Below are 16,742 nucleotides of genomic sequence, written 5' to 3' on the forward strand. Positions count from 1 at the left end.
TATAATAATAAGGTTGTTGAAAAGTAGTAATATAAAGAAGATGAAAACTACATACCATGACAATACCCGCAAAAGAGCTTTTATTGCATATTTCACCCGGTGATGTTGCTCCAATATTTTTTGGATGTTTCCTGTAACTACACCATGATGGTTTGACATTGTATTCATGTAATCACATAGCATAACATACAAGCATTTGTTTACCTCCTCATGAAGTTAAAAAAAAACTTGAGAAACATATAAAAGTCCAATCTGGATATCTAATAAAGTTTGCAAAATGTTCAAATTATTGTAATTATTTGATATCAAACTTTTTCCTTCACTTAGCTCCCAGATTTGATATTATTCTATGATCTGAAATGCTACCAAGCTTTCCTTATTGTGCCATAACTCCTTCAGCCACTAAAAGTTGAAAAGTAAGGAAACTAATTTTTAACTCATAGAAAAAGCCATTTTGCTAACATCTTAAACATAAGCACTTATTTAATAATAAATTATCACAAAGCAACCTACACAAATCTATTCCTATGAAAAAGTGACATGAAATACATCAATTTGTATAGGTAAAATTAAATAAACAATTTTTATATTATTAATTAGATTAGGCTGACATAATCTGTAATAAAAGTGATATATAAATTAATGCAATTCAGGATTTGTTCACATTAACTCTACTTTAAATATAAAATATGCCAATATGAAATTGGTCATCATTGTTTAAACTATTGTCTTCATACATGAAGCTATATATATCTTCAACGTGTCCTACAGAAAACTGAAGAGTATAATGAATTCAAAAACTGACCTTCGTGGAATTATTAATCCGTTTATCATGCAGAGCACCGTCTACTTACATGAGTAAGTGTGTTATCTCATGGGACTGTAGGGTAAGATAGTCTCGTTTCCAATCCAAAAGTCTTTGTAAAATGTCATTAGCATCTCCATCAGTAGAAATTTGATTTTTATCTGCCCACAGTTCCAAGGAGGCTAACACAATCGTCAGTTCCAGCTGAGTAACCATCTATGAACAGGATTTACAGTGTATGCTCAAAATGCATCAGCTAGTATATAAAAACTACGGAAGGACATTCACTAGAGTATTGAGGACATCGATCTAATAAAAATACATTCAAGTCATTAATTTTCCATACTTATAAAATGCAAATTATATTCAATGTTTTTTCATGAAATTAGAAGTCTGAAAAATTAAAAACTTACTGTGTTGACAAGCTCAATAATCTGGAAAATTTTCTGTGTTACGGCCATAATGTTGGATCCCATATAATCGTACTGAAACACAAATTTAAGTTTTTGAGACTTTATTAATATAATAGGACAGTAAATTTTCAACAGCCAAATTATTTTGGAAATTTAGGACAAGCATAGGTTTATCAAGTATTTCTACATGTTAATATTTTTTATTAAAGTTTCATTTTGTCAATGACATGTAAAATGTTATACTAATTATAATACAATCATATATAAGCTATATTATGTAAACACATATAATAAACACTACAGTTATACAAATACAATTATATAATAATTTTTAAATAGTAATATTTATAAAAACAGAGACCCAAGAACACACTGGCATTTAGAACAGACTCAACGTAAACTTCTAAGACTCTCAAGCAGAAAAAGGACTAAATGAGAGGCACCAGCAAGCTCTGCGAATTCCACCTCGTTATAACTGGACCTCTGCAGCTGGACACAGGGATCCAACTGCCTCTCTGCGCCTGCTTGGCAAATGAGGAAGAGCAAATACAAGAAGGAATGGGGGGAGGAACTAAAATTCAGAGTAAGTCCTGAGTCGTGTGTGTGTGTGTGTGTGTGTGTGTGTGTGTATGTGTGGGTGTTATATGATATCCTATTCATGGCATCATGAGCGTTACACTAACCCTTATCTGCACTTTGATCAATTGTGAGTTTCTGTGTTAAATACCATCCAGTGCACAAAGAAACTTCTCTGATGAGATTTGAACGCTGCAGCCATCTATGGATATAGAGACATGGATTTAGAAAGTGATTTGATGCACAGTCCATTTAGCAGAACAGCAACAATAGGTTTGTCTCTGGGGCCTGTGAATGCCCCAAACATGGGTCCTTAGCCAGACTTGTAGTACTAGGGCTGTGTTTTCTCCTGTGGAGCAGGTCTTAAATCCAATTTGAAAAATAGTGATTGGTCATGTTCATGCTTGAACATGAGCAAGGAAGTCAGGACCACGAGGGGTGCACCCACCCACTAAGACAGTGGGGCTGATCTATTGAGAGCTCACCAAGGCCAGTTGGTCTGTGACTGAAAAAGCAAGGGATAAAACCGGACTCTCTGAACGTGGCGGACAATAAGGGCTGGTGAGAAGCCAAGGACAATGGCACGGGGTTTTGATCCTACTTCATGTTCTGGCTTTGTGGGAGCCTAACCAGTTTGGATGTTCACCTTCCTAGACCTGGATGGAGGGGGGAGGACCTTGGATTTTACACAGGGCAGGGAACCCTGACTGCTCTTCGGACTGGAGAGGGAGGAGGAGAAAAGTGGGGGGAGGGGGAAAGGAGCGGGAGGAGGGGGAGGGAAATGGGAGGCTGGGAGGAGGTGGAAATTTATTTTTTTTTCTTTCCAAGAAAAAAAAGAAAAATAGTGATTGGTTACTTCTATAACATTCATGCCACTGTTGCACCCCTGGGCATATTTTGCCACCCTGGTCATTATGTAAGTTCAGAGAGAACACAGTTAAGCAGTACTAGTGATGACATTTCCCCCAGCCCCTTCCATTACCATGAAAGCTAACCAACAGGAAAAAGCTTTCTGGTCAATACTACTAACTTTATTGCTCTATGTTCTATACCCAATATGCGTGCTGTCTTCAGTAATAAGGTCTCATTGTCAACTTCTGGTGGGCAACCAAGAGCAATGAAAATAGCCTATGTTATCATTGGGGTCTCCAGGACATCTCTGACCAACAACTCAAAAGGAGTTTCTCATATATAACACTGAGAAATTTATTTGACAATCTATGGATTCTGGGAGGAGCATCATCTTCTATGTACGGTAACTGTGGAGGCCCAAAACTGTGAGCCTATTTCCACCTTGTCTAAAGGTCAGATAGTTGGAACCTAAACTTCTGTTTCTTCAAGGTTATTGTCAATAGTTCAAATAACAGAGCAGAGAGTTCTGCTCTCTCAAGGTTATTGTCAACAGGTGTGACTAATACCCAGACCTTGTATTTCAGGTATAGAGAAGTAGATCTGTTTCTACACCAAACAAAAGTCTAATGATCTAAGTTCCTACTCCCTTAAGGAGACAACAATGGATTCCAGAATGATTTGGTCTAGGGTATTAGTGTTATTTGTTCTAGCAACAGAATGTTTAACTAAGAATGTAGCCTGTAATCCTACAACTGGTCAGTTCATTCCTTGAATCATGTGAATGTAGTTTTTTTTTTTTTTTTAAATCTTACTCCTACCTTTTGGGTGTGGGGTATTTAAGCAAATGGAAATTAAATGTGGGCGATTTCAGTATCCACTGAAATTCTATCCTGATGCTACCCTGTTTCTGTTTTATTATTTTCACTTGTGTCTTCATAATCTTCACTTATTTTTCTAATCCCCAAGCCCCTACCCTGGGGTAAGTGGTATCTTTATCGAAACTGGTCTCCAACAGGTAATTTCAATTAGACCCCTTTAGATGAATATGCAATCATAAAACAAAAGAGCAGCTTCTGTATGGGATTTTAAGTTATCTCTTCCATCATGCCCTCCTCCGCCCCACAGGCCCATCTCTCTACCCACTCTAACTTCTCTCCACATCACTGAATCCGCAGTCTTAGCTGATTCCACTTCTCATGCTGCACACATGCTTCAGCATCTCCCAGCTACATAGGGGGTGAAACACAAGCTCCGGCCTTAGGCTGAGAGTCAGCCACCCTGTTGGGTCCTCCCACAAACCCACACTCCTGGGATGATGGCTATATCCATTCCAGTTACATCAACTCGCCTATCACTCAACAAACAGAGTAGCTTATTTCAGAGACTCCTGATTTTTGGCTCCTACAACTGTGAGCATCTGCTAGATTCTTTGCTACTTATCTTAAAAATCTTTCCTGTGAGCACTGCCCAGCTACTGCGCCTCCCAGTGTTTCACCACTTCACAGTTTACATTAACATCCACTGCATCACAGGGCAATTCTCTTACTGTTTAGCTCTTTTCAAAATTAAAGTTTATAAAGCAGACAATGTGGGATGAATAACAAACTAAAAGACCTGTGAGCTCAAAGAAAACAAATCATTTCTGTCTCTAAATTTTTTATTAAAAGGAAGGAAGAGAAAAAAAAATGGAGCCGGGCGGTGGTGGCGCACGCCTTTAATCCCAGCACTCAGGAGGCAGAGGCAGGTGGATCTCTATGAGTTCGAGGCCAGCCTGGTCTACAAGAGCTAGTTCCGGGACAGGCACCAAAGCTACAGAGAAACCCTGTCTCGAAAAGCCAAAAAAAAAAAACGGAGAAGAAATGGAAGAGGGTAGGAGAAATGAGGAGGTGAACAGAAAAGAAGAGGAAATAGGAGAGGGAGAGGAAAGGAGGGAAGAGAAGGAAATGTGATAAAAGGGGACAGGAAGGAGGAAAGAGGGACATTGACTTACCAAAGATTTTCCCACTATCATGTGTAGTTTTAGACTTTGAGGTAATAGTTGTGAATCATTTTTATCCTGGAAAACAACCAAAAACATTAAGTGTTAATGTCTACCGAATTTTCTAAAAGCAAAGTTAACATGCAAGGAAGTTAGGGAAGACATATATAAAACTATCATCAAGACCTAAATATAAAAATCTATTGCAAAAAAATAACTTTTGCTTCAAAATGTCCTTGACACGAGAGGTTCCCTGTGAGGGCTTCACCTTCAGAAGGAGAACTTTAAGCACCGGTGGTTGCCGTGAGCTCCTGATAGGTTAGTCAACCACAAGAGTCTGCTCTAACCACATATGTGCAACACTGAATGATCTTAGTGGGCTCATTTTATTGTGTAAATACATATTATCTTTTAATTATATATAGTACCCATGTATCTACTTATCTTCTTGCTAGATTTTTTTAACAGTTATGAGAAATTCATATGTCACTTTCAGAGAAAACATAGTCCTTCCTATGGCAAATCTTACAGTCCCATAAATAAATTATATTTCCATTTAATTAGTTCTTTATTAAATCAGCACTTTGCAGTTTGTGTGCACAGCATTTCTACACTCCTCTGCTGTTTATAGGAGTGTGGTGGATTTTTATATTTCATATAATACTCAATACAGGTGTATTTCCATCATTGGATTTAGGAGTACCACATAATCCGCCAAGGAATCCTTTATCATGATGGGTAGAGTGATAAAGGGGAATGTCCCTGAATTTATCAAACTTTAACAAGAGAGCAATCAGTATTTGATTAGGTTTTCATGGATAGTATATTTTAGGGGCAAACCCCACTCTATTACAAGGTTGCTGAGTGTCTACATCAAATGAACATTGAATTTTATTATCCTCTTTTACTACACAATGGATAAAATGTGGTTGAAACAAATGGAGGTGAAACAATTCATTCCATGGAAAGTTTCTTACGTTCAGGAAATAGAAAACTCAAAAGGTTTAGGAAGTCCCCGAAACTGACCAGATTCATTAAATCTCTCACTTCCCAAGATTTATATGTCATAAGGCTAGATGAGAGACACTCTCAGTCCAGCCTATGTGGGAATGGTATTTCTGAGGAATATTGTTTAATCTTTGCCTTTAAATTCCAACTGTTACCCAAATACTTCAAAGTCATTTACAACTACACATTCCTTCTGCCTATATAGTGTATGCTAAATCTATTTGGAATTAACGGATCTCAGAGAAAACCATTTTAATTCTGACTGCTATGCTTTGGATGGCTCAATGAACCTTGTTCCCTTTTTTTTCCTTTTTGAGCCTTTCGTGGTTCTGACTCATCAATGCCTATGTGTGGGAGAGGAAGACCATTTGGTAGAAGCAGTGAAGCCTTGAAAGCAATGCCCCTCCCCAGTCCCCATGGGGTGGAAGCCACATGCAGGCGGTAAGAGCGGATTGTGCCTTTGTGTGTTCTGAGTCAATAAAGCCAGAGAAGCAATAGTCTCCCTTATGCGACTCTTGTAGAAGATTAATTAAGACAGAAGTTCCTCCCTCCTTTTCACTACTGCGTAGAATGAGACCAGCTGAACCTCTTCTGAATAAATCAAGCCCTCTCTTGGGCAAAGGGCCCTGAGAGTTAGTCCTTCCTCCTCAATGCAACATGGCTGCAAGTGTGCACTGATTGGAACAGGCACAGACAACCTGAGCTGCCTAGAAGAGACACCCTCTATTCTGCCGAGCTCCTTGCAGGAGCAGTGCACTCAGGTTTCCAGCCTTGTTATTTATTAGTTATTGCTAGCCGCTCCTCATGCTGTGGTGGTATTTTAAGGTGGCACAGCTGTCTTTGAGTCATCATTTCCGTTTCTGTAAATAGCCTCCCACCCACAGCCCTGTGGGGAACCCCAATAAAACATCGGTTCACTCAATTGGACCTCGTCAGGATCCATACTCGGATCTGTCTTTGTAATCCTATCTGGAGTGCTCAGATCTCCCCAGAAACAGTGTCAAGTGATAGCAAGGTAGGTGGGTCTTCCCACTAATAAAGATCATCCCCCATAGACATGCCTAAATGCTGACTGAAATCTAGACAATCTCTCCCCCCCCCCCTTGTCTTTTCAAGACAGGTTTTCACTGTCTAGCTTTGGAGCCTGTCTGGCCTCAATCTCTTACCGAGACTCCTTCCCCAGGTGACTGGAGACTGTGTCAACTTGGCAATTAAAGCTAGGCATCAGGAGTAATATTGTGAGAATTAACCCTATCCAGGGAGGCCTCCACCCAGGCACCGAGAGAAAGGGAACTCTGTAATAGCACGTGGCTTGGGCTCAGTGCCTACTTTAGGGGGCCTTGTCACAACCGGAAGTCTTTAAACACAGTTTATATCGGGCAGATTACAGTGTTGTAATCTTATAGATGGTTCCATCTGCAGCTAGGTTGTAGGGTCCAGCCCCAAGTTATGCTTTCTGAGCAACTAAATGAGTTCACAGGGGCAGAGAAGTACAGATGCAATTGTCATAAAAACAAATAAGACACCCATCCTCTGGACAGCTGACAGCCAAAACCATCCTCCCAAGGCAACATGATAAACGTGTTTCTTCTGATGGGAGAAGAAACATTAGAGTCGCATTGGCAAGCGGCTCTAATAAAGAGGTTTCAAAAGGCACAACACTCCAGCAAACTTAAAATTCTAATTAAGTCAGAAGTGTCTCTCTATTCTCTTTGTCTTTCTATATTGGCCTGGAGAAACTGTTCAGTATGTACCCATCTTACAGTCACACTTGAGTGATGAATGAGGCAGAACCCCTCAACTACATTTCTTATTTCTATGTAACTTAGTATTTCCAAGGTCAACTTATTAATGAACCTTATTTAAATCATAGTTTAATTGGCTCGAAAGCTTGCTAATATTTCTTTCCACCTCTGGTAACATAGCAATGATTGCCTATTAGGAAATATGTCCGATTAGCATAGAAAGCTACATAATAAACACTGAAATCACTTTGAGCAGACTACTGAAATTAGTGGTATCCTTTCATTGTTCAAAAGATTTTAATAACAAATGTTCGAAGATGTTACAACTAGACCATAAAGCAGGAAATGTGAAGTAGGGTCCCAGGTGGCCTTCCAGGCTCTGTGCAACCTGCATGTTTCACGTGGAGGCAGAGAACAAAGCTATGGACTCATCAGTCTAGTCTCTCTTCGTGACTGATGAGCAACGGGAGGGATTCCACAGTGTCCCTTACCACCAGAACGCCTATGGTTACCTGTGCATCGAAATGACCTTTATCCAGCTGGTCTGTTTGCCAAATGCGACTGTAATTTTTTGCTAACGTTGAATTGCCATTTTTCACTTGATAAACTATGTGCTCAAATCTTGCTGAAGACTCCAGTGGTTCAATTCCATAGGTGATATTTTCAAACTGTAGGAATCCCCTGAATTCAGAAAGACAATCATCACAAAACCACGTACAATGCCCCCTCAAGCTACCGTCCTAAATGTAAAAAACAAAAAACCACCGTGAAACAAATGGTTCCGTGCATCTTTCCTGTTTGTGTTTGCAGGCAGCATTATTTAAAACCACCACGATTGGTCCTAACTCTGAAGTATATATAGCTCAGGGTAGCCTCAAACCTTGGATCCTCTTGCCCCTGCTACCAAGTGCTGAGACTGATATATGCATACATCACCCTAGGCAGCACTGCACTCCTTTTAACAGACAGTATTAGAATCCAAGGTCTATTGAGGCGCAGGGACAGTGGGACAAAATTAAAGTCTACTTCTTGTGTTCCTGGGAATAAGAGCCATCAGAGCAGCACAAGGGAAGGTCTGTTCTGGTGAGAGGAGTGGGGAGGTATTGTGGGAACAGAGAGAAAATGGAGTCAGGAAGCCAACTTAGAGCAAAGTACAAAATCTCAGGCAACTTCAAGTTTGGCTCCTTGGCAGTGGGCAGAGCCCAAGCTAAGACACAGCGAGCACACATGAGACTAGCAGGCCCAGTGCAGGAGAAACCCCTCCTCTTTATGAGCTTCAAACCCAACATGAAACAAGGCCTGCCAGGGATGACTTGTTTAGATAACAAATTCACTCTGTCTCTCAGCATCACTGGGGGCAGTAACCAGGAAGTATCTAGAAAAGGCATTACTGTTGGGGACCACACCTTTCTTTGGGTCAGGAAACGTACAGTTGAGGGCCCCTGAGGATATCTTGCCACGGTGAAGGAGTGATACGCAAGTTTAAGAGACAGTCACAGACAGGAGAGATTCTAACATTGCCAACGGAAATTTACAGATTTGGTGCAATCTCTATTTAAAAACAAAACAAAAAAAACCCCTAAATCTTGGTGGTGAGGGGGAATCCTGAGATTCTTGTGGGAGGACAAAAGACTTTGATCATTCAAGTAATTGTGAGCAAATTCAGAAATCTGAATGTATCCAAACACTGAAGTTCAAGTTACACTACAAAGCTATCTATAGGACCAGAATGGCGTGTTATTGACAGAAGTACAGACCAATAGGGTAGGACCAAGAAGCCAGAAGTAAGCCCGCCCACACATCTACTGCAAACTGATTTCTGACAAATAGATCAACATCTTAGGTTAGAGGGCTGACCTCCTTATGAACATTGTTGGGAAAACTAGATATTCATAAGTAGAAGAGTAATGTAGATCTTTTAACTTATATAGAATTCAACAAAAATTGACCAGAGAACTTAGAACAAGACCTGAAACTTTGAAAGCACTAGAAGAAAAAATAAAGGAAACACTTCAAGAATAAGCGTTGACAAGGACTTTGCTTAGAAAAGAGGAGCATTAACAAGTGAGACAGAATTAAAGTAAAAGTATCTGCACGGCAAAGGACCAACAGAACAATGAATGTCCTACAGACAATCAGTCATCCATTTGTCCCACATCGCACAATTGCCAAAAAAACTCAAAAATTAAGAAGAAAAAGCAGCAACTGAGTCAATAAATGGAGAAAAAGACATAGAGGTCACTTCTCAAATATGTTCAAGGAACCAGTGAAGACATGAAAAAGTGTTCGAGTTCACTAGCTGTCAGATAAATACGAATCAAAGCTGCAAGGGGGACTGGCGGGTCTGAGTCTGTGACCAGGCATACCTTCATGGCGAAAGGAAGCACACAAGAACAGTTGCCCAGTTCATTTCAGGCAGAAGCCAAGGGGAGGGAAACGAGACGGACACTTCAAAGACCCACTTCAGTGACCTGCTTCCCCCACCTAAGGCCCTCCTCCTCATAGGCCATTCCACCATGAACTCATCATGGATTAATCCGTCAATGAGGTTAGTGTCCTTGTGGTCTAATCATCTACTCATTGTGACAGCACCTGGGAGCGGGCTTTCAACTCACAATCATATGAGTTGGCAGAAGCAAACCACAACATACAGAAGGGCACAAGGTCAGGGCGCCTAAAGAAAAGAGCACTTTATGACTGCAGCATTATTTACAGTAGCCAAGGCATGGAAGGAAATGGGATTAGTCTATGTGTCTCCAACAGAACTGAGTATTATCTGGTCATAAAATAGCATGCCCTCTCCAGGAAATGGATGGAATTAGCTGATATCACATCAAAGCCAACTACGGGGGATGCAGAAAGTTAGGTATAAATTTCTCTTTCAATGTGAGCTAGAAAACAACTTTTAAGGGTGACTGAAACTAGTAGAGAGGCTGCAAGAGAAAGGAATGTGTGAGCGAGACAAGAGCTGGAGGTTAGAAACAATCAAACCACAGTGCAGAGATGTATGGAAATGTCGCCAGCAGATCAATTGAGACATACAGTTAATATGTACTCATATATTTATAATCAAAACCATATGTTAAGAAAAACAATGTCCTAGAAACTGAGGAGAAGTCCACAGGGAACTTTCTCGTGGTTATAAGGTAAAACTGAAGGAAAATAGGAAGCAGAGCAAGCATCCCAAAAGGCACTAACAGGGAAAGGTGGCTGTGGACATCCTTGCTCTGTTCTCGAGTCATCTTCCCTGGATAAACTTTTCATGTTTCCCACAGTAACGAAGAAATCACTTATTGCTGTCCTTGTCCACTGAGGGGTCTTCTTTGTCAGCTGCCTCAGCCACGGCACGAAACTGACACCGTACTGAATGGGCCTATTAGACTGAATGACCAATTAAGGGCATTTTCCATAGTGAGATAATCACATAAAAAGAGAAACGCTAGCCTTTAGAGCAGTGGTTCTCAGCCTCCCGATTGCTTCGACACTTTGTGACAGTTCTTCACGTTGTGGTGACCCCCAACCATAAAATTATCATGTTGCTACTTCATAACACTAATTTTGCTACTGTTATGAATCATAATGTAAATATTTTGGGGAATAGAGGGTTGCCAAAGGGGTTGCAACCCATAGGGGAGAAGCACTGTGTTAAAGCGTTCTAAAGTCCTCATTTCTCAAACCATCCCTTTCTGCCCAGCAACCCGGAAACACCTCCACTCAGGTGGCCTCAGCTGAGTTAGTGTGAGTGACAGCTGAGATCCACGTGTTAGCACAGATAAAAGGTCATGGGAAAAGAAACTTTCAGAGTCCCGCTGGTGGCTCCTCTTGATTTGTATCTGCTCGTCACGGCTTCGCTTTAAAGTGCATCCTTCTGTGCTTTTACATAATCGTTCTCGAGGATGCTGTTACCTGAGGCCAGAGCAGATGTTGAGGGTCACAGTGGAATCTGGAAATTCATCAACATACCCTCGGTAATGGCAATGCGGCTGCAAAACAGATCACATGGGTGAAGACGCAAATTCTTTTTATAACAACAACAAAAAAAACTGTGTTGTCAAATATTTTAGAAGGCTCGTGATAGCAAAAGATTTGATAATATTAAATCATGAATTGTGTAGAATTTTTAGTGTAAACTCTCAGGAAGTAAGATTTAGGGCCCTCTCTTGACTTGTGGGTTTTCTCCATTTTTCTATCTTTTTCCCAGGACGTTTCTATGTATAGAAGTCATCCATATAATAGGTCACAGTCCCAAGGAGTTAAACATTTGAATTGGTGTCAACATACATCTTGGAAAGTAGCACCATGATAGAGTTTTGCTAGGATGTGCAACGGCCCGGGTTCCGTCCTAGCAACCAAAAACAATGTCTAAAAGGGAGATGTGGTCTAAGTATACTGTAGATGCTTTTCAGCAACAACACATAAGGTAACAAATATTAAGACATCTAATTCTTACCATAATGTGTGAAAAGTCAGTATAAAACGATCCATTTTTATCATATGTATAAACCAAAAAATCCTGGGATAAGAATGAGCTAGAAGGAAACCAACAGATAGGATTTCAGTCATCATTTAAAATGCATAGACACGTTAATAAAATAATGTTTAGTGCAATGGATTTATATAATAGCATGATTTAATAACAGTAATTTTAGTGTGGTATCGTTGTTGATACTATTTTTTAAAAAACTGATATATGGGCAGAGCCAGGAGAACTCAACCCTGGGACAGCACTGTCAGGTACTTCTGTGTATGTCTTCACTGAACAAACACCCACTAGTATGTATATCACCTGACAGTCCCACGTCTGGGCCTTGGAATATAGTCCTAACAAGACAATCAGAGTCACATGTGGTTATATGACAGAGAACAAGGCCTGGTTATTGTGGAGTGATTACACAGAGTATATGGTCAGACATGACAGCACTCGTGAGTAGATGACCAGACACAAAGGACAGGCCAATGGGACCTTCAAGACGAACTGGGACAAAATGAAAGGGTCTTGAGCCAGACATAGCTGTGCACATGCAAAGAGTAGCAATGAGTACTGGGTCTGGCCTAGAGTGTGGAGTGACAGAGTGAGACCGAGTCACAGAGGGTTGGGGCATATGTAGATAGTAGCCAATCAACGTTCTAAGAGCATCCCATGCAAGGCTATGTTGAGAACAATCTGCATGGCAAATACACAGAAGCCAAAGCTAGTTAGAAGACTATACGGCCACCGAGGTCATCCTGATGGAGTCTGGAATGGTGATGGAAATCACGGTAGAAGCCCACATAGACCTGAAAAACCCACTGAACCTTGGGCAAGGCAAATGTAAGAGAAATGCTAAGGACATATTTTTCTTCTTTCTTGTCTTTTTCTTCCTTTTCTTTTCTTTCTTTCTTTTTTTATTGGAAAACTGGAAGAGATGACTTGCCATTTACTAAGATGCTCATGAGTAATGCAGATTTGGGAAGAGCATCCGAGGTCCACTTTTAGCAGGTTAGCAACACGAGTTGGAGCAAACATTTGATTACGAAAAAGAAATAGTGACTGAGCACAGCTTTCGTTGCAATGGAGTAATGTATGGATATAAACTACAAGCAACCAATAGTCAGAGAAGACACTCACAGCCACCAGACTGAACTGAAACACTAGCTGACCGAATACACATTGGACAAGAGGTTTATTTTGTGTCCTCAGCTTGGAAAGGTGAAGAAGAATGTGCAAAGGGCTGATGCAGAGAGAATAACAAGATTAGGAATACAGGTAAGAGTCAAACCAGGGCCAGAGGTTGATGACATTCTGGCGTCCAGGGGAGTCCATTTATGGAAAGGACATTGACCAGTTGTGCCAAATGTCCTCAACTGGTAGAGAATAAATGACTAAATGAAGATTAAAACACATAATATTTTTTAAAAACCCTGAAGGGCAGTGATAATCTTACCAAAATTTCTGATCCCGTTTTAATGAAATACATTGTAGAAGGAAAGGTCCCTGTAAAGTTGGCAGACACCATGGATGAAGACAACTTTTTCAGCCACAAAGCAAAAAGGAAGACAAGCGACTCATCTTTGTTCTCCCTGAGGCTGCAAAGAGGCCACCTGATTGCTCTCGTAAGAGAGGCTGAGAAGATGCAAGGATGACATAAAAAAGACCGATTGGTGCTTTGAACTGTGGGTGGGAACAGAGATGGATGAAAATTTCAAGCTAACTGCTTTTTAAGAACAGAAACATTACTGCAAAGCACTGAGAAGCTGTAGCTGACACGGGAGATTTTTAATATGCAGAACATACTAAGGAAGACTGTTTTAAGTCATATAAATAATTAGTGCACCATAAAATTGACCCTACCTGAATTTCTCAACAATAGGCAGTTGAGTGCTAACTATTTGACTTCAGAAATCCATGCAATTTACCATGCTTGGGTAAAATTGGTCCAATTTCCAAATACATAATTCATTTCTCAATTTAAAATTATATAAATCTGAAAAATTAAATACAAGAGCCTCATAGGCCTAATATTCAGGACCTAACAAATCCTAAATTGAAAAGTTGATTGGCCATCATACTACTGGATTTAAATGCTGCATATAAACTTAAAAGAGTAAAAACTAAGTATAGATATTTACTTTTTCCAAAAGAAAAAATACATCTTACTAGTTCGTGAGACGCAGAGAGTGGGATTTCCCATCAATTGAAATGACATAAGCCACCTAAAACAGAACAAATTGAAAGATAATTTAGTAATGCAGACATATGTAACGTAAGACACTATTTTCCACTCAATAAAACTATCTCAGCACATTAAAAATGACCATATTCTTTAGAGCATATTGCATTAATTAGTAAGATTTTAGAGTTGGTTGACTTTGGAAGAGTGTGATTTAGTGTGTTGCTTGAAATGTTTAAAAAGGAAAATATTTTGAAAACTATAATTTTAGAATTACTGATATTTTATTTTTTATTAGAAAATACATATTTCTAATAAAGAGAAATAACCAATGATTGAGGGTTATGCTATACATCAACCAGTGAACAAATAACAATTTATAAATACATGCATATTATAGTATACACATCTCAACTCTCAACATGCAAAACTGCAAAGGGGTTAAAAAAAAAAAAAGCCCAAAAGACTAAGCAGACAAGAAGCCAAGAGCAATCCCACAGCCCAGGGTCAGGACTCTCAAATATCAAGAACTGAGTAACAATCACCCTCCTCCGTGTTACACAAAACCAAGCAAAATGGGAGGGGATTGCAGAGCCACTGTTCATGTCTACAGATGGAGATCACACCAACCCAGCGACTCACTTTAAGTTAAACTACCAGAACCTGTGAACTTTGCAGGAGACACGGGCAGTGTTGCTGATGACCAGACACACCCAGGAAGTTCAAGAACACACAATTTTAGAAGGGAGGCTCATAACCCAGATCTGGGGCAAAGCTGATGCCAGCACCCCCTCACGACCCATGCTAAGCAATATATCAGATCCAACACACTGTTCTAGAATAAATGAAGAATCAAGACTGTGGTGATCTATTTTATGAAAAGAATTTCTTATGCTGGAAGAGTCTGGAACTTTTGCTATACCTCACAACTGAGTTAATAATATACCATGTAAGAGTCCCTTGGTCTCCGAGCCTCAGGCTCTTACACTCTTTCTGCCCCCTCTTCTGCAGTGTTCCCTCAGCCTTAGGCGTGGGAGGGTTATGGGGCTGCATTATACTCCTGTCTACAGAAGAATGCTTTAGGATGCCTGTGTGTTTGACACTCAATTTTTTGAAAACAGCAAATAGAACAAAAATGTCCTTATACAGTAAACATCTGCATTAATGCTGGAAATAACATTCATTAAACAACACAGAAAACGGACCACAAGGAAGGAATGAGGGTTATTTTACAGGAATCTATAAGGTTTTGCAAGGGATGAAGTTACGCACCCTGACTGGTCCACCTAACTCAGGTAACAAACAGTACTGCAAACACCATCAGTAAGCAACGTCCTTATGCTTTTTCCAACATTGCTGGTGGATATATGTTGTAAGAATGCTTTAGACCCATTGGTTGTACACACACACGCACGCATACACACACACACACACACACACACACACACTGCTCTTAGTCAGGGACATGGGAGAGATTACAACCATGGCCATGCATTAATTTAGGATGTAAAAGCTGCTTTCATGGAAAATACCAGGCAATTAAGGTTAATTGTTCTCTTACAGACAGGTTAAATAAATAAACAGGCTGAGTACACAGCAAGCTAATTCCTTACTAAGACCTCAGGGTATATGATTAATTCGGCTCCTGGGTCCAGCGAAAGTTATAGTCTCTTAGAATATAAGCAACGTTTTCACAACATTTTAGGCTGCCTTCACCCCCCAGTTAACAGCTTTCCTCAGCAGGTATCCCATGACTCTGGCATCTCCAGCATCTTGGGGTCTCCAAGGCAACCCAGGCTTCAACTTCACAACCTTATGCAATGTAGTCTCCTCTAGGCCTCCACTCAGGGACACCCCCAACTCAAGCCTGGCCCCAGCAGCTTTCCTTTGATGCAAAGGCAACATCCATAACCTGTTTCTTCTATCCTGAACTCTAAAGCCAGAAGAACATGGCTGAAGCTGCCAAGCTATGCTGTTTGCTCGAGCTGGAACATGACCCCCTTGGTCAACTACATCTTCACCAGCTTTCTGTGATTGCTCCCTTCACTGCCTAAGTTTGGATGTTCTAGAACTTGTTCTGTAGACTAGCCAGTCTCTGCACCACACCCAGCTCTAAGCTGTTCTTCAATGCCTTTTCACAAGATGGAAATTTACCCGGATGAGCTCCACCTGCCTCTGCCTCCCAAGTGCTGGCGTTAAAGGCGTGCACCATCACACTCGTTCAAAGCTTTCCTTTAGTTCCTCCTCAGGATAAATCTTCATTAGAGTTGCTACCAAAAACCGCATGACGGTCTACATTAAGCTGTTTTGACGGGATCATCAAAATTCTTCACTTTTGTCTTGGGCAAATTGTTTGGACAAGGGCAAAAAGCAACCACTTCCCGCATCAAAACATCACAAGAATAATCTCTAAGCAACATACTAAAATTCTCCTCTTCTGAAACCTTTTGAGGTAGCCTCCCTCCCCCACCACAGCTCATGAAATTACATCAGCACCGTCTTCCATGTTCCTATTAGTATGGCCTACTAAGCAGTGCTTAAAGTTTTCTGCTGCTTCTCTAACCCAAAGTCCCCAAAGTCTGTATCACTCCAAACAAAAGTATGGTCAGGCCTATCACAGCAATATCTCACTTCTAGTACCAACTTTTGTCTTAGGATTTTTATTGCTTTGAAGAGACACCATGACCACGGCAGCTCTTATAAAGAAAACATTTA

At 40.4% G+C, this 16,742-nt stretch overlaps 1 protein-coding gene across 1 annotated transcript in view; it reads right to left on the reverse strand.

Moving 5' to 3' along the window:
- Adam18 (ADAM metallopeptidase domain 18) overlaps window positions 1–16,313 on the reverse strand; it is a 39,935-nt gene extending 23,622 nt beyond the window's left edge. The window contains exons 1-9 of the mRNA XM_050146730.1: window positions 16,245–16,313; window positions 14,015–14,070; window positions 11,828–11,906; window positions 11,284–11,360; window positions 7,890–8,058; window positions 4,637–4,702; window positions 1,219–1,290; window positions 855–1,021; window positions 56–137 (exon numbers count right to left, since the gene is read on the reverse strand). Coding sequence (XP_050002687.1) covers window positions 56–137; window positions 855–1,021; window positions 1,219–1,290; window positions 4,637–4,702; window positions 7,890–8,058; window positions 11,284–11,360; window positions 11,828–11,906; window positions 14,015–14,070; window positions 16,245–16,313 — 837 coding nt within the window. The remainder of the gene's footprint in view (window positions 1–55; window positions 138–854; window positions 1,022–1,218; window positions 1,291–4,636; window positions 4,703–7,889; window positions 8,059–11,283; window positions 11,361–11,827; window positions 11,907–14,014; window positions 14,071–16,244) is intronic.
- Window positions 16,314–16,742: the final 429 nt, after the last annotated feature.

Source organism: Alexandromys fortis, unplaced genomic scaffold (assembly GCF_014885135.2).
Source record: "Alexandromys fortis isolate MF-2015 unplaced genomic scaffold, M_Fortis_MF-2015_v1.1 scaffold_55, whole genome shotgun sequence".
In the NCBI taxonomy this organism is placed as follows: domain Eukaryota; kingdom Metazoa; phylum Chordata; class Mammalia; order Rodentia; family Cricetidae; genus Alexandromys; species Alexandromys fortis.